At 36.2% G+C, this 21,265-nt stretch overlaps 1 protein-coding gene across 4 annotated transcripts; it reads right to left on the bottom strand.

Annotated features, from left to right (window-relative positions):
• Nucleotides 1-542: 542 nt before the first annotated feature.
• On the bottom strand, nt 543-21,016 carry LOC135842513 (serine protease Hayan-like). Of its 4 annotated transcripts, none has more exons than XM_065360007.1 (8): nt 20,695-21,016; nt 14,667-14,851; nt 13,977-14,067; nt 8,711-8,868; nt 1,998-2,107; nt 1,625-1,893; nt 1,375-1,565; nt 543-1,269 (listed from the first exon to the last, which is right to left on the bottom strand). In XM_065360007.1, the coding sequence occupies exons 1-8, from the start codon at nt 20,768-20,770 to the stop codon at nt 1,093-1,095; spliced, it is 1,257 nt and encodes a 418-aa protein (XP_065216079.1). In that variant the 5' UTR covers nt 20,771-21,016; the 3' UTR covers nt 543-1,092. The 4 variants fall into 4 exon arrangements, with proteins under 4 accessions (XP_065216079.1, XP_065216080.1, XP_065216081.1 ...); XM_065360008.1 differs by having other exon boundaries at nt 14,727-14,851; XM_065360009.1 differs by having other exon boundaries at nt 14,667-14,707.
• Between the last annotated feature and the right edge of the window lie 249 nt (nt 21,017-21,265).

Raw genomic sequence — 21,265 nt, 5'->3', positions numbered from 1 at the left:
AACCCGTGTACCAAAATTCAGCTTGTTATCAAACTTTTCCCTATGGAACCTTACGGTTCAAAAATCAAAGCTTTGATGAGAATTTGTGGGGGAATGTTGGAGAAAATCGATAAACTAATCAACGGATCTCATTCTTCAGAGCTCCAAAAAACCTAACAAGCCACATCTCATTCAATTTTCAGGAAATTTTTGGTGACCAATGGAATGCAAGGGAGAAATGGAATCAGAAACATTAGTCAATAATTGTGTTCAGTGCTCTCAAAAACGATATTTGACGATTTTTTATTAATATTTTGACCAAAATATTGAGGCTTTGTACCCTCAAAGGTATTTCGAATCTCATCAATAAAAGTTGATGGTTGTAAATATCACAAAAATATACGTAATCCGCAGCATTTTCAAACCAAATTTCAATACATTTTAATTCATTTGGACAATTTCCAGGAACAACGAAGGCCCTCCAACCATATTTACCATCACAAACTGATAAATTCAAACGACAGATCACGCCGTAAAATACCAACAATAATAAGACCACCGAATAATTACGAAGAATTTAATTACTCTTCATAATCTACAATAAAACAAAATAAAACCACGATGCATGGAAATATTTTCTCCAAAATTTGTACACAATAAAAATAAATACCTAAATACGATAAAAAATAAAATGAAACAATTCATTATTTTATACACTAATTACAATTTACAAAATATAATTGCAACATTCGTGTGAAAATATCAACAATTCGATGAACTCGTATTCATTAGGCATCTATTGGATGTAGATTTGTTAGAAAATTACTGAATAAGTCTGATTTTGATAGGTATATTTTAGCTATCATAAGACTCGGTAAGAGTATTTCTAATGGATATTGAAAATTTTGGCTGATAGGTAACCAATAAACATTGCTTCAGATTCTGTATAGGTAACAATTTTTAAAACGATTTTTGAATAACTTTTATAGATATCTTTAATATGAATAATGAATAACTGAATAGCTGAATAGCTGAAAAGCTGTTACAGCCATAAATATTCATGTCTATTAGAGATTTGTTGCCGGTAGGACTAGGAGGTTATCTAGTTATTTGTTATTGTGAAGGCCAAACTACACTCTGGATCCAATCTACATAATGCGACACTTTGGTGTACATTCCCGGATATTTGTTATGTTGGCAAATTCCAGTACCAAATGATGCGATTCCTATGATGTTCCATTGGCAAATTTCATCTCGCAACGGAATTTGTAACACACCTCCAGAATCAGCCTGTTTCAAAACAAATCACAAAAATTAGTTTTGCTCCTGTTCTTGTGTGCCTGAAGGCAGAAAACAAACTCTTCTCCTTCGGCTCAAAGTATATGTAAGTATTACCTTGATGTGGCTCTCTTCAAATGATCGACAATCCCAGCTCTGTCCTGCGTATGCATCTCGACCACAAATCATGGTACTTGAATCATAAACGCGTGTTAACTTGGTGGCATTTCCATTAAATGATGCTTCGCATTCATGGTGATCTACTATTTCTACACCCGCTACCAGTAAAGTGTTGCTGGTTTGTTCGGCTATGAAATGAAAATCAAATTACTACGTAATATAAGGTTTGCATTGTAATATTTTATACCTATGCCTGTTCTTTCCCAGCCAGTAATGACTGCATTACGGTCACGGGGTATATCAGAAGTTGGGGTATGCAGACAAGCTGGCCTCAGGTAAGGGCTGAATGTGACAGTGGTGTTCAACTCAATAAGCGAAATATCGTGATGAAACGACGATGACTTGTAATTTGAATGGACGTGAATTTTGACAATGCTATAAACTTTTGATTTGGGCATATATCCTTCTAGTAAACCAAAGACCACGTCTTTCAGTAAAACCCATTGTGGCGGTCCCCTGAAAAAAAAAGATGAAAAAAGTCAACATTATCTCGTACTTGTGCGTTCAATTAGGGCACTTTACGTGATTGGACATGTACTGAAGTGAAACTTTCAACTAACAATGCGGATTCACTGCAATGTGCGGAACTCATGACAAATTTTTCGCTGATTAAAGCGCCGTCGCAATCCCATGAAACATTCTTTAATTCTTTTCCATAACCAATCAGAGCCTGTACAAAAAGACAAATCAGTCTCTCCAAATTTGAAACAGTCAATTTCAATTTTCATTACTGTTTTATTAAGTAAATATTAAATTTTGTCGAACTACCCTTAAGCAGTTAATCTGGCTGCCTCCAACAGTTGAATTCAATCATTCAACTGTTACAATTACAATCAGTATCCAATTTTACTGATAAATCCAGTAAAATTCAAATTGCTGTTTCAAGCAGTTAACTGATTGATTTACTGTTCACGCTGTGGTATAGATACCTATCTAACTACCTATATAGGATTCCGATGAGTAAAGAAAGACGATACTAGAGTTCGTTAGTTGATTCTGTTTGGTTCTTTTTTGAAATTGAAATACGTTAGAAAACGGATCAACTAACTTATGAGTTATGATTTATGATTGAAATATGTATAGACGTGTGTTTTATGCGTTCATTGTGTTTTTTGATATAACTTAATTTGGAAGTATTTTGATTTACCATAATGATTTGTGTAATGTAAAAGTTTATCTCGGCATTACAATGATTTGAAAGATTTGTCTTGAACTTTATTTGAATTATCGTGAAGTTGGTTCGTGAATATTCTCTCTTCGATATGGTTGTTCCTGAGATGGCTGCTTAAAAGCCAGAGCACTGAGGTGCAGGTGATCAATATGTGGTGAGAAGTAAAGAACCCCCTTTTCATTAGGTTAGATATGTAATAATTAAATTACCACTTGAAATACCTAATTGTAAATATGAGATAGTCTGATTGAAGACTTTTTATTTAGATTAGTTTCCTCGATATGGTTCCATTATGAATCGTGAAAGGTAGTTTACCTACCTACTAAATTTAATGATATATCTCGATTGAGAGATCCTTTTTTGAACCCCATTTGGAACTACACGAAATATAATGAATCATACGTTGTATGTATCTTTGAAATAAATTTACTCACGAGCTATGCTCGTAACTTCTTGGTTATTGTTACAAAATCTTTTATTTATCATGTAGGAGAAGATTATTTTATTTCGAATGGAATCGGATTACCATAGTTAGTTATGTGGTCACTAGGAGGTTTCTTCTTCCTACATTTCGATCCTATTTCCCTAAGTCTCATTCTATCCATTTTCCTATCTTCTCTTATGAATCCAAACGTGTATACCTATTTATACTTCACTCCTAAGAAACCATTATTCCTTGTCCCTAAAAATCCCAATTTTTATCCAACCCTAGTTACCACAACGCACTTCAAGCAGTAATTGTTTAAAGCAGTAGATTAGCAGAGCTTTCTTTTCATTGTTTAAGGTGGTGATTTGCAATCATGCGTTCAGTTAGGATTTTTTACACTTGTACAGAAGACACAAAATTCTTGAGACGTGAAACAGATCAACTTTCAACGATCGTTTACTTGAAAACTGAATCAACGACACTGAAACCAATATTCTAATTGGTAAGGGTTATTGCCAAATATTCCAATTGACGTGTTTAATTGTTTATATAACTTACAATCGTACTGGTAACAGATTAATGAGGAAGTGTTACGAGTGTTTACCCATACAGAAAAAAACCATGATTGACTATAGTCAACTAGGCATAGTAACTACAAAATATTTTATAGTCAACAATTCTAACCATGAAAGTTTTCGTAGGGCTTCCTGTAACATGCAGCTCCGCACATTTTGTGCAGCTTCAAAAAAAAGCTGTGCAGTTGGAAAATGGTTTGTGCAGTTCCATTTTTTTTCAAGATTGAATTTTTTGAAAATCACCAAGCATTACGAGTTACGATAAGCCTACATAATATGTGAAAAAAACCTCTTAACTATTTTCAAATAGTGAGAGTAAAAATTATTTATAGATCAGGATTTTTTAATTTTACTGGGGGTAATGAGATAGTATGCAGACTATTTGTTGGTGTAAAATATGTACTTTATTTTTACATGTAGAGTCTTGTAGGTTTTCATACCTATTGGAGTAGCTATCTCTTTACCTATCTAGTTGATAGGTTGTGTGAGTAGGTATTACCCTACCAGATCGAGTAGTTTCTGGCTTTCTAGCCACACCCCACCCCCTTGTAGATAGAGTAGTTACGAGGCAAGAATCATTCTTCTAGGTATTATTATGTACCTATTTTTTCTTCCACTTGGGAACATGTCGTCGGTTTCCAATACAAGGGTTCTATGTCCATGTTTTTTTCCCCCCAGGTTTTAAACGTTTCGAGTATGGTTATGGTAGGTCTTTAAGTAGGTACTCATCAAAATAATAAAAAATTTTGTTTGTCAAACCACATTTTTTATTTTTTTGATGAGTAGGTACCTACTTTAGACCTACTATAACCGTACCCGAAACGTTTAAAACCTAGGGGGAAAAAACATGGACATAGAACCCTTGTATTGGAAACTGACGATGTATTTTTTCTGCATCTACTCGTATGGCTTGCTATCAAGCTATTTTTATGTACATATTTTTTCTTGTATTTTTGTGTAAATACATATATGGGTTTTTTTCTATTCGAGGAGTCGCCTATTTTTTAATCACTCACCCTACGATTCGCGTGTTTGCTAGAAACAAGATGGCGCCTGAACAGGGACTCCTCGAATAAATGAGTGATTTTAGAACGTTTTTGCGTGTATTTGGAGCTATTGTGACTCAAATAATTCGTAATCGGAGCTATTGTGGCTCAAATTAGTTGTTTTCGGAGCTGTTTTGGCTCAAATTAGTCGTTTTCGGAGCTCCTTTGACTCAAATTCGTTCGTTATTTGCATATTTTTCATCGTTAATGATGGGAGAGAAAGGCGAGGCGTTTGATTACGATAAGAGTAGTTATTATGTTGCTAGATGTATTAATAAGGTAGGTGAGTCGCTTAAAAAACTCATTACTGTGTCCTACTCAGTTGAAAATGTTACTCAGGTGAAAATTACTATTAATGAGCTGACATCCGAGTATAAGGTGCTTAAATCGATTGCTAACCGTGGATTTTTACTGGCATCTAATGCCAAAACAGAAGATGACGTGAAAAAGGGTGAAGATACTGTTATGTCTGACCTTGATACTGTCAAAAAAGTAGTCATGCCGTTATTGGCAAAAGCGAATGTGTATGTTAATGAATTTGAGGCGCAAAAGACTTGCAAGTCGCTTATCAACTCCACTTTGAATGGTAGTTTGGTAGGTAACTCCGAGCAATCTATTAAATTGCCAAAAATAGACCTGCCAAAGTTTGATGGCACTATTGAGAATTTCTTAGAGTTTTATGCATTGTTCCGAAATTTAGTACACGAAGAGGCGAGCATCTCAAAGGTGCGAAAACTTTATTATTTGAAAGGTGCAATGATAGGGGAGGCGGCTGAGTTAGTGCTTGATACTCCTTTGACTGACAAAGGGTATGATGAGGCGTGGTGTTTAGTACAAACTACTTATTGTGACATTAAAAAGATCACAAGAAAGCACTTCGATCAGTTGTTTTCCATAAGGTGAATTAAGAACTCAGATAGTCCAGGAGAACAGGAATTCAATTATGACAAAATTGTTAGCAAAGATTTTATTGTTGGAATATGTTTATAAGGTCCCTAGAAGTAAAACCGTACAACTTCCCCCACCCGACCGGGTATGGGTTCTCCCCCAGAGTGGATCTTAGCCCCCCAAAATCAGTTTTTCGCCATTTTCTCCTCCGCATTGCATTTTAGCGAAAAATATGTTATTAGATAAAAGAATCTACGTCAAATTTCCAATCTAATGATGTATCAACTTCCCCTGTATGTTCAAAGGGAGCGGAACCACAACCATTTAAAAAAGGGGGGTTTCCTGAAAAATGCAAAAAGGCTATAGGCGTCTAAGAGTGGTGAAATGGTCCCCGAAAGCGTTCGAGTTGATATCATCATAGAAGGTGGGTACGATGGAGAGGGGTAAATATGAGGGGAGAGGGTTGAAAATTTTTGTGGAGATACTATACTGAAAAATTTTCAAAATCCGGTAAAATGGGGCTAAGGAAAATGATATTGAAATTTCAGAAAAGGGGGGTTCCCCAAAAAGGGGAGGGGGTGTGGATCTGGAATTTTTTATGCGGAAGTTTCTCCATCATACCCACCTTTTATGATGATATCAACTCAAACGCTTTTGGGGACCATTTCACCACTCTTAGACGCCTATAGCCTTTTTGCATTTTTCAGGAAACCCCCCTTTTTTGAATGGTTGTGGTTCCGCTCCCTTTGAACATACAGGGGAAGTTGATACATCATTAGATCGGAAATTTGACGTAGATTCTTTTATCTAATAACATATTTTTCGCTAAAATGCAATGCGGAGGAGAAAATTGCGAAAAACTGATTTTGGGGGGCTAAGATCCACTCTGGGGGGAACCCACACCCGGTTGGGTGGGGGAAGTTGTACGGTTTTACTTCTAGGGACCTTATAAACATATTCCAACAGTAAAATCTTTGCTAACAATTTTGTCATAATTCAGTAATTTTTAGTTTCAACTTTCCTGGACTAAGATGAAATATATAATTTGTGGGCGCATGTGAATAGAGCTCTGAAGGGTCTCAAGGAGTGTGGAGAAGATTTGGATAAATGGGGTCAGATCTTGTGCTATATTGTATCTGAAAAACTAGACGAGACGACGTATACTGAATTTGAGAAGATGTTAACAACAGCGTTGTGAAAACGAAATGATTTTGTTTTTGTTTTTCGTTTTCTTTTTCACATTTAAAACAATTACGTTTTTGTTACCTATATAACGTTTTGTTTGGTTATTAAAAATAACGTTTTCGTTTTGTTTAACGTTTTTTTTTTCGTTATTCTTCATTTTCCTCAAATTTGGCCAATTTCAGTGAATTTAGAAAAAAAATTAGGAAAAGAGCAACATTAAAACAAATTGAAAACATGAAAAATATGCAGAAAACTAATAAATTGATAACGAAAAAAAACGAAATGGATTTCGTTTTATGATAAATATCGTTATTATATATTTAACGTTTTCGTTTAACGTTATGTCTCCATGAACCTCAAAAATATCGTTTTTTTTTTGTTTTTCATTTTTGTTAAAATAACGTTTTCACAACGCTGGTTAACAACTAATATGAAATTTCCTTCTTGGAACTCTTGAAATCATTCCTGGAGAATCGCGCATCTATAACGAGACATCCTTCTGATATTGTAAAGGCATCTCAACGTAGCAATGCATCTCAAAACAAGTGTACAAGCCTCACTACTGCAGTGAGCGATGAGACTATAGACACTGGACCTGCGGAGTAAGACAACCAACTGCAGGCCGAGGGGAATGGAAATGGTAAAGAAAGTTTGTGTATGGATAATTTATCCCGCTGAGTGCTCTTGGCTGCGCTGTACTTCAATCCGCAGGCAACGGGGGAAAGGGACGGTAGTGAGTTTTGTGTAGAGCCAATTTCTCCCGTTGAGTGCTCTTGGCTGCGCTGTATTTTGCATGTAGTTTGTTCAAGAAATCGACAGCAGCGCAGCCAAGAGCACTCAGCGGGAGAAATTAGCTCTACACAGGTTTTTTTGGCAAGATGGCTGACCGTTGGTTGTCTTACTCCGCGAAGCGGACAGGTCCAGTGTCTATAGATGAGACGAAATCAAAGTCACCCCAAAGTCAGTGGCAAGGTGATAGTCATGCAGCTGACAACAAGGCGATGAGGCGAAAGTGTGCTTGTTGTGACAAGCAGCATTTGTTAATCGATTGTGAGACGTTTAAAAGCAAGTCGCCTAAAGAGCGATATAAATTTTTGAAGACAAAAAATATCTGTGGTAATTGTTTTTATGCCAACCACAAAACGAGTGAATGTCGCAAGTCGCCCAATTGCAAGCGCTGTTCCAAAAAACATCATATGTTACTTCATTTTGAAGAAAAGGAATCTGAGTCAGATATGAGTAGAAACAATTCGAGTACCTAGTAGTTTGTCTGGAACATGCGGCATGTTTGTACAAGGCTCGTACGCCAGTATGAACGAGTCGCACTAGTGGCACCCAGTTAACATGTTGAAATATGCCCTTGATTGGTACTTGCTTCAATATCATTGGTTGTATAAAATTAATGATAAATAACACATCAACACATTAAGGGTAATATTCTCTACCTCTGTTATTCATAACAATTTTGATGAAAACTGCGAGCTTTGGTCAGGGATTGTGCAAAAACCATTGTACGGATTTTCGTGGAGTTTGGTTTATTTTACTCAGAAAACATTTAAAAGCGTGGGTATGTCCGATATTTTTGATTTCTGTCATTTAATGGCCATCATTGGGAATTGAATGGAGGTACTAATGAAATGATGCTCAGATCTCCGTTAGAAAAGCTAAACTTGAAAATATGGCTACATACCCGCGCTTTCAATTATAAAATATTAGCATTGGTGGAAAAAAAGAAAGAATTTTGAAAATTCACGGAGAAATCTGCGCCCAAAGTTCAGAAGGGAGGGGGTTGCGGGAACAGAAGTAGGACTATAAATTCGTTCACTCGATCACACGCAGTCTTATGAACGAACGCTGAAAATAGCAAACAAATCGGCGTCATATTTCAAACGTTTTTGCAGAGGTAGAGAATATGCTTAAGCGGGATGGTATTGAAACTTTCGAATATAGCCTATTTTCATATAAGATAAAAATTTTGAACCATATGATGAAATTCTTGAGTTTTTGCTGGCGGTTTTTGATACAATGGTAGCGGATTTGTACACCTGACCATATTTTTTTGGTAGCATCCTTCTTCATCCGGCAATTGGGGACGATCCCATTCATATACATATCGATGTTCTCCGTACTCTTGGCATTCTAAATAAGAAAATCACCATGTGCTTAAGTTTAAAAAAAGACAAGAAGAAATTAGTTGAATTTTGAGCAGAACTATGGTTAGTATGTGAATTTCTTGAATGGTCGTAGTGTAGTTACTGTTACATGGAAATGTAAGTTTTACCTTTTTTATGCAGTAGGGGACTTTGTTCTAAGACGGCGCAATTCAGATTTCCGGCAACTGGCAATGCTGGTGTAATAAAAACCAACTGCACACAGTTCTTGTGTTTTACATCCTTGACTTTTCAATGTAAGTTTTCTTGTTTACAAATTCGATACTTAAGTAGTTGTAATTTTTCACCGGAAGCTCATTCAAATAATAGGTTTTATTACTAAAAGTAATGACTGAAAGTATCATAGCAAAATGTCATCTCGATATTTTTTAATGTGCTACACAATTCTTTCATTAGTGTTCTTGTTCATTCATAAATTGATAGATACTTACAATTAGAATTAGTACATAGGTTGACAGAAAACAACTGCAATCAAGGTCGGCATTTCCGTTCCCTTTGACCTAGAAACTTGATTAAAAAGGCATTCGAAAGCTCAAAGTATTTCCTATGACATACTAAAATCTCAAGTCACTGACACGCGTGGAAAAAAATGAGAGCGTTTGGAGCGAGGCATGCTTGGTTTGACCCTCTGGAAAAAAACACAGTTTTTTTTCACTTTAAAAATCATTTATTTTTTATAAGTTTACAAGCGTTTTACAGTTTTTCAAAGTACTGACCTTTATTTACGATACATTCCTGCCATCTCTTGACCCATTTATCGAAAGTTTTTGTGTAATCGTTGGCTGTGAGGTTCCTAAAAAATTGATGACAAGCGCTGATCACAGCTTCATCACTTTCAAATTGCTTGCTGCGGATATGAGCTTTTACACTTGGAAAAAACCAAAAGTCGCAAGGGGTGAGGTCTGGAGAATAGGGGGGATGTGGCATTAATTCAATTTTCCACTTCTCAAGGAAATTGGTAGTGAATTTGGTGGTGTGCGGCCTCGCATTATCCTGATGAAGGATCCAGCTTTTTTCTAGGTCCAGACATTTTTTTCTAATGTGTTCTCTCAGTGCTGTTAAGACCTCACAGTAATAGGAGGCATTGATCGTTTGGCCATTTGGCACGGTGTGAGAATGAACTAGGTCTTGACAATCAAAAAACGCTATTAACATAACTTTTTTGACCGCTTTGGCTTGACAAATTTTTTTCTTGCGTGGAGAACCTTCGTGCTTCCAGCTGGCAGTTTCCAGCTTGGTCAGGGGATCGTAATGGTATGCCCATGTTTCACCGCACGTAATAACCTTCGATAAAAAATTAGGATCATCTCGCACCTCGGGAGTAATAAGGTCACATCTCTAAAAAGTGAAATTTTATAGGAGAGTGATTTTCTTTTTTTTTTTAACTTAATTCATTATTTTCATCAACTTATAATTAATTGTGAGGAATGAATAGCACCTCATTTTAAAGATCTGGTATCCTACCTTTATTTAGCATAAGAACATTTTGAAAAATAAAATCTTAAAGAGGAAATATTTCAATGTTTGGAAAACATTTTGAGTTATAACCTTTCATTAAAGTTGATGTGGAGACAAAAGGAAGCGTCCAAAAAAAATTTCATGTCAGCAAAGTTGTAGAGAATTAAATTTCCAATCGACATAGTGTCGTTAGTTTTTTTCTAGAGTGCTTAGTTTTTGAGTTTTTCTCAAAAAACTAAAATTTCATGATGTGTGCAAATTCATTTTTCGGAAAAGTGATCAATTAAAAAAAAATTTTCCATTTGGTACAAACCAATAAAAAATGCACTCCTTGTGACTATTTCTAACTGGCAAACATTCAAAACAATCAAAACTATTTGTTAACACTTTGTATGTACGGAATTTGCTCAAAAAAGGTGGAGTTTTTTGAGATGTACCCTTATAACTCCAAACAACTTGCAATGTTGTTGAGATTTTGAGTTAGGCCATTTGCGTTTTTTACAAGAACTAGATAATGTACCCAACTCAAAGTGTAGTTTTTGGTTGAGGGGGGTCATACAAACCCCAAAAATGCAAAAACATCAAAATCAATTTTTTTTTGAGATGTGACCTTATTACTCCCGTGGTGCGATCTCTCAGCATTTTTTTCCATTTACGGCATACCTGTACACGTTTTTGGAGCTGCTCAGTGGTCAGGTGATGAGGGACCCAGCAGCAAGAAACACGTTGCATTTTCAATTCATCCTTTAGGATTGTACGGACTGTCTCCCTGGACATATCCATAATTGCACCTATCTCTCTGACTGTAAGGGAACGATCTTCTAGAATTAGGAAATGGACTGTGTTGACATTCCGTTCAGTTGATTTCGTTGCAGGTCTCCCTCTGTGAGGGATCAACTCGACAGACTTACAGCCCTCGCTTAACCGCTGATGCCAATGGAAAATAGTGGATCTGACATTGTTTTAGCACCATACGCAAGCCTCATTAAATCATATGTTTTAGTAAAAGTGTAACCAAGTAAATGACAAAACTTCATTACCGCGCGTTGATTGCGTTTAACCTCCGAATCAGTTTCATCAGCCATTATCTCCATATCACCAAAATGCAATTCAATTCCGCAAAAAAAGCACGTTTTTTACTCGAGCACGTGTTGTGAGTCTGGCTGTTTCTTGAGTTGTATTCACACCACCCTTGTGAAATTTCAGCCTGGTGTTCCTCAAGGAATGCGCTAGCGCTACAACATGGTTTTTTATTTTTCCCCTTAGAGCGCGCGGTTATGGAATTAAACCAGTTTTTGAAAATCCGCAGGGTCAAACCATACACGCCTCGCGCGAAACGCTCTCTTTTTTTCCACGCGCGTCAGCAACTTGAGATTTTAGTATGTCATAGGAAATACTTTGAGCTTTAGAATGCTTTTTTAATCAAGTTTCTAGGTCAAAGGGAATGGAAATGCCGACCTTGGTTGCAGTTGCTTTCTGTCAACCTATGTACATACCTATAGATAACAAGTACAATGACGGCGCAGTCGCAAATGCGGATTGCCGCCACGAAAACGGGTAGATTTAGGTGAATGGCGTGGGAGCGTACGAGGACACTCAAAAAGTAAAGTTCCCACACTGGCATTAGCATAAAGCATAAAAATGAACGAAGACAAAATGTTGAAAAATCGTTTGATTCCCTGAACTTTCTACATTTTTTTGATACCATCACCATCAGGATTAAGCCCTTCTCGCATTTGAAAAATAGCTTTGCAATGATTGTCCTCGAGAAAATTTGCATTAGGAGTATCAGGCTTCGGAAAAAAAAGTGCGCCGTCTTAGGACAGGGTCAGGGGCGAAATTAAGCATATTTTTGCGGGGACAATACCAAGTTTGCCGAATAAACGGAGTTTGTGAATTAAAAGATTAGAACACATCCGTATTGACAATTTTCCTAGCATTATGCTAGCAAAGCTGGCATATCATTAGCATCAGTCGCATTCCACTGGTGTTATGCTAGCATGAGGTGAGCTAGCACACATGAGCTAGCGTGATGCTAGCATCTATAGCTGGCACAATACCATTCTGGGATGGGTCATTCCATGTCAACTCAACCAACGTTTTTGGGTCATGTCCTTCGATTTTGCTCAAATTTTTTTTACAATATCTACCCACCCAGTTGACCCAGTAAGTAAGAAATCCGCAATCAGTTTGGTCCCAGTCCCCTCAGGTGGTGGGTGGGGGGGCTTCCATTATTTTCACATTGTCTCGAGGTACTCAACTTCAGCAGCCCATTCCTCCAAAACTATGATACATTGATCAAAACTGATTTCGCAGTTCGAAAGGGCATTGAATTATGAACTTTTCAAGTATTTTGAAATTTTCAAAAGTTGAAAGTTGATAAAAGTTGAACTTTCAATTTGAAAGTTCAAATTTCAAAATAGCGCTGTAAGTGGGAGCTACCATTTAAAATTTTGAAAAAATTTCCATAGGTAGATGTACATTTTGATACTTTTTCAAAATATTTAGGTTTCGAGATGGAACTCTTGACGGAGGGGGAGCACCCCCACCCACAATTTTGGGTGAAACTTTCAAAAGAAAATCTGGGGCATGTGATATATCGAATTGTATGTTTTCGGCGACGCTGAACACGAATATGACGTCAGATTTGTGATTGGACCCCATCCACGGCCCCCAACAATTTTTTTGGACTTTTACCTATTGGGGGAGGTTCTGGGGGCCATGGGTGAAGTCGATTCGAAAAACTAAGGCAATATTCGTGTTCAGCGATATCGAAAACATACTATTGCATGTGTCACACGAAGTATATGACAAAAAAGAACCATGATTTTCTCATATACCTACTTATTTCATAATTTACTTTTCAAGTGAGTTGTTTTTTATAAAGAAAAAAAAAGTACCTAAGTATATTTTTGGCGTTCAAATTTTCACATACTTACCGTACTGGTAATATGGAATATTTTGTTATGTTTTGTTGCTGTTTTTTTTTTATAGATTTTTGACATTTTTCTAGGCCATAAATGCCTGAAAAAGGCTCAACAGACTGACAATTGTGAAGAAATGGTGGATGAAAATCGTTTTTCTTGTTTGTCTTATTCTTTCATTTTCATTTCTACAAGTACCGACTTCTTTGTGGCACCCTACGTCTTAAAATCACAAAAAAAGGTGAAATATAGAGCAAGCAAAATGCGAATAAAATTTTAGGGCGTGTGTGCTAGCATGAAACTAGCATACTTATGCCAGAAAAATGCTAACATTTGAATGCTAACATGAACCTAGCAGCGTACTAATGCAAGTGAAATGCTATCCCAGAATGGTATTGTGCCAGCTAGATGCTAGCATCACGCTAGCTCACCTCATGCTAGCATAACACCAGTGGAATGCGACTGATGCTAATTGCCCAGCTTTGCTAGCAAAATGCTAGGAAAATTGGCGATAGGGCGACTATTTCAATTTTACCAACAATTTTTGATTTTTGCCGATTCTTTCATTTTTTTTTGTTGAAATTTTCCCCATTTTTTGCCGACTTTCCACCTGTTAAAGCATAGGGGCGGTGGAACGTCCCCCACTACCTCTTGTTTCGCCCCTGGCCCCCTATGGAACTCGCGTTAGACTTACTTTGTAAAGCTATTTGTATTCCAGTGGAATTCTTGGAACTTGGCATTGGTTTTGAAGTAGCTGATTTAGTAACAACTGGTCCACAAATTTTCTACCATCAAACAGTATATTGCATTAACCACAAAAACCGAAAAAGGTACTCAAGTTTTGGCCCATCCGGAGAAATTTGAAATTTCTGGCTGGACGCTAGTGGTTCAAGAAAGGTCAAATTTCGATTGTTTTCCCGTCGAGTGATCGTTTAAACACACCAGACGAATTATCTTGCCGAAAAAAACTGATCTTTGTAGGTAAAATGAGTTCTGTGAAGATTTTATTTTTTCACATCTTTCTGTAATTTGGGAATTGGTCAAAAATTCAGTTTTGAACTCACGCTTCCGGAAGTTTTTAGTGACCATTTGACAGGACGAGAAAGATTGTTAAGGGGGAGGGGATAAAATTTTGAGGGCCTCATTCAGTGCATCTGCCATAAGGGCCTCTAACCGACCCAGTCCGCCAATGCTTGTTAGTCGCTTAATTTTGAAAAGAAAATATTTCAAAATACAAAATTCTTTGAAAGTATGCAATCTGACATTTTTCAAGCACCCTATTCAGTTCAGCCCTGAAGTTTCATGAATTTGACACAAATTAAATTAGGTATCTTATGACTTATGAAAATTATACCTATTCTACTAAACTTTTATTCCATATTACCTGAGATGGTAGAGACGGATTATCAATGGTCAGAATATTATCTGTCAAATTGCAACGTACTTCAAAATAATATATCCATAATCCATGTCTATTAGCACATGGCATAGTTCGTTCAGCGTTAATAATCTCTCTTGCCTTGGAACAATCAAAGTGCGTGTTGCAGGGATTTCCACGTTTTCTGTCTTCTATAATAATATAGAATTTGAGTGTATTTATCACAATTAACAAAGAACTTATGAGTATGTAGGGTTCCGGAATTCAAAGTTTTCACAAAACTTTCTTCTTATAAATAATGGCTAGCTGGTAGAGTTCATGTTTCAAATTTTACAAAATTAAAAAAAAAAAAAAAAAAACTTTGAAACTGCTGGGAACTGTTTCGAACCGTTTATGCAGTTTTGAAGCATCCACTCTTTTCGGTAAGGTACATTTTTAAAAATTGAGATTTTCACAACATTTTGCACCTCGGGAGTAAGTAATAGGTCTAAGGTTACATCTCAAAAAAAACCTATACAAAGCGCAGCTGTAGGTATGTAACAGTGTGCGTGGCCTCCTTAGCTAGGAACGCACAATCCCAATTGCAATTTTGAAAAAAAAGAACACCACACAATTTTGAAAAAAAGCACAACGCAAATTTCAAAAATAAAACGAGATTTCAAAAAAAATCCCAATACAACTTTGAAAAAAAAAGCACAACGCAACTTTGAAAAAAAGCGATTGGGATTTTGAAAGCAGAACGCAATAATGATTTTGAAAAAAAGCACAACGCGATTTTGAAAAAAGGCACAACGCGATTTTGAAAAAAGGCACAACGCGATTTTGAAAAAAGGCAAAACGCAATAAATTTTGAAAAAAGGCACAACGCGATTTTGAAAAAAGGCAGAACGCAATTTTGGAAATAAAAGCACAGCGCGATTTTGGAAAGAAAAGCACAACGCGATTTTGAAAAAAAAAGCACAATGCGATTTCGGAAAAAAAGCACATCACGATTTTGGAAAAAAAGCACAACGCAATTTTGAAAAAAAAACACAACGCGATTTTGAGAAAAAAAGCACAACGCGATTTTCAAAAAAAGCACAAGGCATCTTTGAAAAAAAAGTGATTGGGATTTTGAAAGCAGAACACAAAGATTTTTTTAAAAAAAGCACAACGCGATTTCGAGAAAAAAAGCACAACGCGATTTCAAAAAAAAGGACAACGCGATTTTGAAAAAAAAGGATTGTAGCGTATTGAAATTAGTTTGCAGAATGAATTTCGGCTTTCCAACTCCATTTGATGAAATTATGTGGGAATTTCTAGTTTCAAAAATCTACTGGAGGCTCCAGAACGGCTCAAAACGGTTTGAAAGAGTTTCCAATCCATTTGGCGTGTCGAAAATAAGGCGTATCACAAATTTCAGCTTTCTTGGTCAATTTGGCAAAATTCTGATTTTTTCCCTCATTTTTGGCCTAAATTTTATTTTCAAAAATTCACCAAAAATCGAAAAAGGCATTTTAGCACTCGAAATTCTGACAGGTGATGAATTTTTGCCTGATCTTTCGATCTACCTTTTTATGTTTTGAAAATTTCATGCAAGTCCTATGTTGGGAACCAAAATCTGCGATTTCGGCTGACCTGTCAATCAAAATGGCCGCCATTTTGTAAGTGGGGCCACTTTTTTTGATGACAAGGGCTTGAAATGTTCCTCAGGACTACTAGTCTACAATCCACGAGGCAAAAAGTGCTCTAGAAATCGATGTTATCGGGATTTTTTTGGGGACAAAAAGTTTACCTTGCTTGACGTTAGTATCACTTCAGCATTTACGAAAATCACAAAAAAAAATTATTTCGCTTGCACATAGTCATGGGGTGGGGGGAGGTGGAAAAGGGGTATTTTTTGACCTAGAAGGAGGACAAAAAATTCGACCGGGGATGGATAGGCTGGTGTCTTGGGATGCTGAAAATACAAAATTTTCTATCAGCCTCCTGCACAATCAAAAGTTAGGCAACCCTACACTCAATTTTTGCCCATTTATTGAGGTTTTTCCGCCCTAGTGCCTGTTGTATTCGGAGGGGACAATTTTTTCTCTCATATCCCGTTACATCTCACCTCTACCTTTCCAAAATCACCACATTCACGAAATTCGACCGCCACATTTCGTTGTAATTAATTTTCAAAATTGGGTAAGTACGACTTTTCATAAAATACAAACTTCATAATTTTTTTTTCAAAAGTGGCCGTGTGACCTATCAAAATGGGCTAAAATTTTGCGCTGAACTCAAAAATATCAACAGTTTTTGTGTTACCCCCTTCCCCCCCCCCTGTACTAACCCCATAAAACCTGAAAAAACATCAAAATCACGTTTTTCCTATTTTTATGGGAAAATATCGAAAAAATGAAAAACTGATAATCTCTAAAAGTGTTCAGAATTAAATTTTCTTTCAAATGAGCTATATCAGGATAGATTTCACCCTCTCCCTCCTCCTTGAGAATCTACTCCCCCCCTTCCGACCATCAATTGGTTGTACGTGAAAATTTTTCAAACAAAAGTTGTTCCTTGATCATTTTTCTATGACTTGTTATTCGCAAATTGTGTTTGAAGCAATCTTTGCGCCTCAAAGAATCCCGAAACTCAAAGAGTCAACAATTATAATTTTTGCATTTTTGATGAACAATATCGACCAATAGGTACTTAATGAAAAATTTGTAATCGGCAAAATTGTTCAAAATTGGATTTCCTTTCAAATGAACTATCACACTGTAGATTTCATTGCTCTTTTCTCACTTTGTGAAGTGCGTTCTCGACACAAAATTTATTCATATTTGCTAATTCTGATAAAATAGGAGTACAGTAGGTGTTTGTACTATAAGACAAAAAAATGGGATGGGGAAGGTGAAGATGAAGAACCATCAGAAAATATCGAACATCTTGTTGAATGTTTTTCATAGGTACCAGTGTAAAATGATCAAAAATGGGTGAAAACCCCCTCAAAAGGTCAGTTTTTTTGGATTTTTTACTTATTGAAAATAGTGAATGGCTCAAGATCAACATTTTGGCAACAAATTACCTAGGTGTATGTGAATGTGTTAGTATAGGTCCAGATAGCCTGATACAGCAGTTTGATCTTTTATTGTGAGCTTTCTGGCTAGAATGTAGGTACCTAGTTCAAAAAAAAAAACATCCATTAATTGGTCCTTATTGAATCTAAATTCCACATAAATTTTAAAACTTTCACTCAACTTGATATAATGAGTGACAATTTTTTATGCTAAAATCACAATTTTTCAAATTGTTAAATCTTTCGGCTTTTCAACTTTTTAAGCCTTCGATCGTGGATACACACACCTTAATCAAAATTTTATTTAAGTAATCAAACTTGAAACTAAAATCTGGTTTTTGGCCGGTTTGCAACACTCTTTTCACACCATAAAATCGATTGAAAAAGCTTCCAAAGCCTTTCCAGTACCTCCAAAGAATTTTAAAAATTTCCCATCTCTATTTTTTTGCAAGTTTATCATGAATCCCTCTGTTTTGGGTCGGAAAAGAGGGGGGTAGATTCTCAAGGAGGAGGGAGAGGGTGAAATCTATATGATATAGCTCATTTGAAAGAAAATTTAATTCTGAACAAATAGGAAAAACGTGATTTTGATGTTTTTCAGGTTTTATGGGGTTAGTACAGGGGGGAAGGGAGTAACACAAAAACTGTTGATATTTTTGAGTTCAGCACAAAATTTTAGCCCATTTTGATAGGTCACACGGCCACTTTTGAAAAAAAATTGTGAAGTTTGTATTTTATGAAAAGTCATATTTACCCAATTTTGAAAATTAATTACAACGAAATGTGCAAGTCGAATTTCGTGAATGTGGTGATTTTGGAAAGGTAGAGGTGAGATGTAACGGGATATGAGAGAAAAAATTGTCCCCTCCGAATACAACAGGCACTAGGGCGGAAAAACCTCAAAAAATGGGCAAAAATTGCGTTTAGGGTTGCCTAACTTTTGATTGTGCTGGAGGCTGATAGAAAATTTTGTATTTTCAGCATCCCAAGACACCAGCCTATCCATCCCCGGTCGAATTTTTTGTCCTCCTTCTAGGTCAAAAAATACCCCTTTTCCACCTCCCCCCACCCTATGTCTATGTGCAAGGGAAAAAATTTTTTTTGTGATTTTTGTAAATGCTGAAGTGATACTAACGTCAAGCAAGGTAAACTTTTGATATAGTTCAGATAAGAGGGACTACGAGATATAGGGGGGAAAAGATCCTATACCTATGGTGGTGAAACTTAGAAATATTCCTTAGGCGGGGAATATTTGCCAATACCTAGATAGCTCAGAAGGGTGTAGTTTTTCTACTCTGCCCTACACATCATTTAAAAAGAATACCTAATAAATAAGTCTCTGCTCTATTTACAAGGTATATTTACATTTTACACACAAATTCATCTACATACGTATTTTTCTCTAATTCTAGTAGAAAGTATGAATAGAATGAATTTAATTTGCGATGATCTCGCCATGGGTGTGTTGGCGTAGATCATAAAAATCGAAACAATAATCTAACTTGAGATTTTACCCTAAACACCTGTGAAGAATAGGATATGCGAAAGTGAGTAGTTTTGCTAGTAATTAAATTACACTGGAAAACAACATAAATATTAATCTTCATGGATTACGACACCTTGCTCGAAATCCATGCGAAGGTAAAAATATTAAACTTAAACTAAATGAATAAGTGTATTTCACCACTTACTACCAACTGTACTTGTTTTCCATCTCTCACGGGTGCCTAACCAATAACTAAGGCGTTCGATGGAACTTAACTAAACGAGGTGCATTTTAATTCTTTGCCTATCCTGGTGATGTCCGGATACATCCCAAGATATCAAAAAGGTTCACTTGTTATTAATCGTACAATAGGCACAATTAATCTCACCAATTTATGCAGGCTATTTACCATCTAACGAGATGGAGAAAACAAAAGGACTTTACCATGGTTTCCTCAAATAAGGAAATCCCATGGAATAATTTTTATCAACGTCTCGAATACAAACCGACGACCGTGAATCATCGAAACAAGAAACAAGACATTTTTCAGAGTATATAGTAAGAACCGCGAAGTCCTGCTTTACTGCAGTTCGACATTACTTGAAGACAAGACTCTAAAGACTCTTCATTTGAGTAAGAACGGCCAAATTACTACTGAGGATTTCAGCGCGAAGATCAGTATTATAAAGAAACTTGAGATGGTCACGTCTCCACCCCTATTAGTGGGGTACCAATAGCGTAATTGCTAAGTACACATAAATTGGAAGAATTTATGTGATTTTGTTAATTTATGCCCAAAAATCCTATCTCGATACACGTTACCTACATTACTATAAGGGATATGTTACGTCAGCACTACCTTCGGCAGTGGGGCCAATCTGCCCTCTCTCACTTTTTGTCCCCAAAAAAATCCTGGTAGGTGAACACTTTTTGCCTCGTGAATTGTAGACTAGATGGATAGATGGATAGGCTTAGATAAATAACTTCGCTTGATGATGTTAAAATCTCACCATTTTTCGAAATGAGTAATCATTCACACTATACCTAATTACCTACAGTCCTACACAGTTCGCTACCTCGTCTCACCACACATGGTTGTTTCACCCCCGAACAACCCATGCATCTAATTCAAGCGCTGAATAGACCCATTTCAACTCGAAATTTGGGCCCTTTAACTTCAAAATTTTTTGGTCTGATAATTTTTTCTATATTGTAGAAACGTTAAGGTTTCGATATTTAAAAAAATAGCTTTCTAGGTGCCATAGAACGGGCTAGATATTTTTTTTTGATTTTCACGTATTTTTCGTTCATTTTTTGAGAAGGCGCTTTATTTAATAGATAGGTAGGTATGTCACAATTGCGAAATTTCTACAATTTGAAGTCCAAGCTAATATCTACAGGACTTGATATACTTAAAATTTAACATAAGTTTGTAAAAATACTGTTTGTGTGCTGATACATGAATGAATGAATTATGATATGTAATAATAATAATTTTCACTTACCTTTTGCTTGACAAAGATGCAACATGAAAAGGATAGGAATTACTATTAAAATGCAACGTATTGATAATCGCTCCATTGAGATGATTGAAAAACCAAAAAGAAACTCTCGAACTCGGCTTTAAATAGAGGAGTGTTTTCGAGTTGCTATTCATATACAGCACGAAAAGAAGCGCAGATACTTATAACATCTCCACGAGACCAGTACGACAACGAAATGAATAAATGATGCCGTACTCTTAATGTATTCGTCTCTGAATTTGAAACCACGTTGCTATAAATCAACTTCCTTGTTAACCTCTTAATGGCATCAAAGAGGATTCCCTTAATGCAAATACCTACTATAAATTAACAATGATGGAAATTCTCATTTGTTTCTAAATTTAAAACTATAACATGTGTACCTCCGGCGCTTAAACCAGTTTTCGAGGTGATTGCGTTTAAAGTTTGTGAAAGAACGTCTTGAAGATTTAATTTGTAGGACAGGGTAGATTGGATAAAATATTATGCTCGAATAATTTCACGAATTAATACTACGATTCAAAAATCGAAGCTTTGATGAGAATTTGTGGGG

The sequence above is a fragment of the Planococcus citri genome, chromosome 4 (assembly GCF_950023065.1).
Source record: "Planococcus citri chromosome 4, ihPlaCitr1.1, whole genome shotgun sequence".
In the NCBI taxonomy this organism is placed as follows: domain Eukaryota; kingdom Metazoa; phylum Arthropoda; class Insecta; order Hemiptera; family Pseudococcidae; genus Planococcus; species Planococcus citri.
The sequence above is the reverse complement of the archived record's forward strand: the minus strand, read 5'-3'. Positions and strand labels throughout refer to the sequence as shown.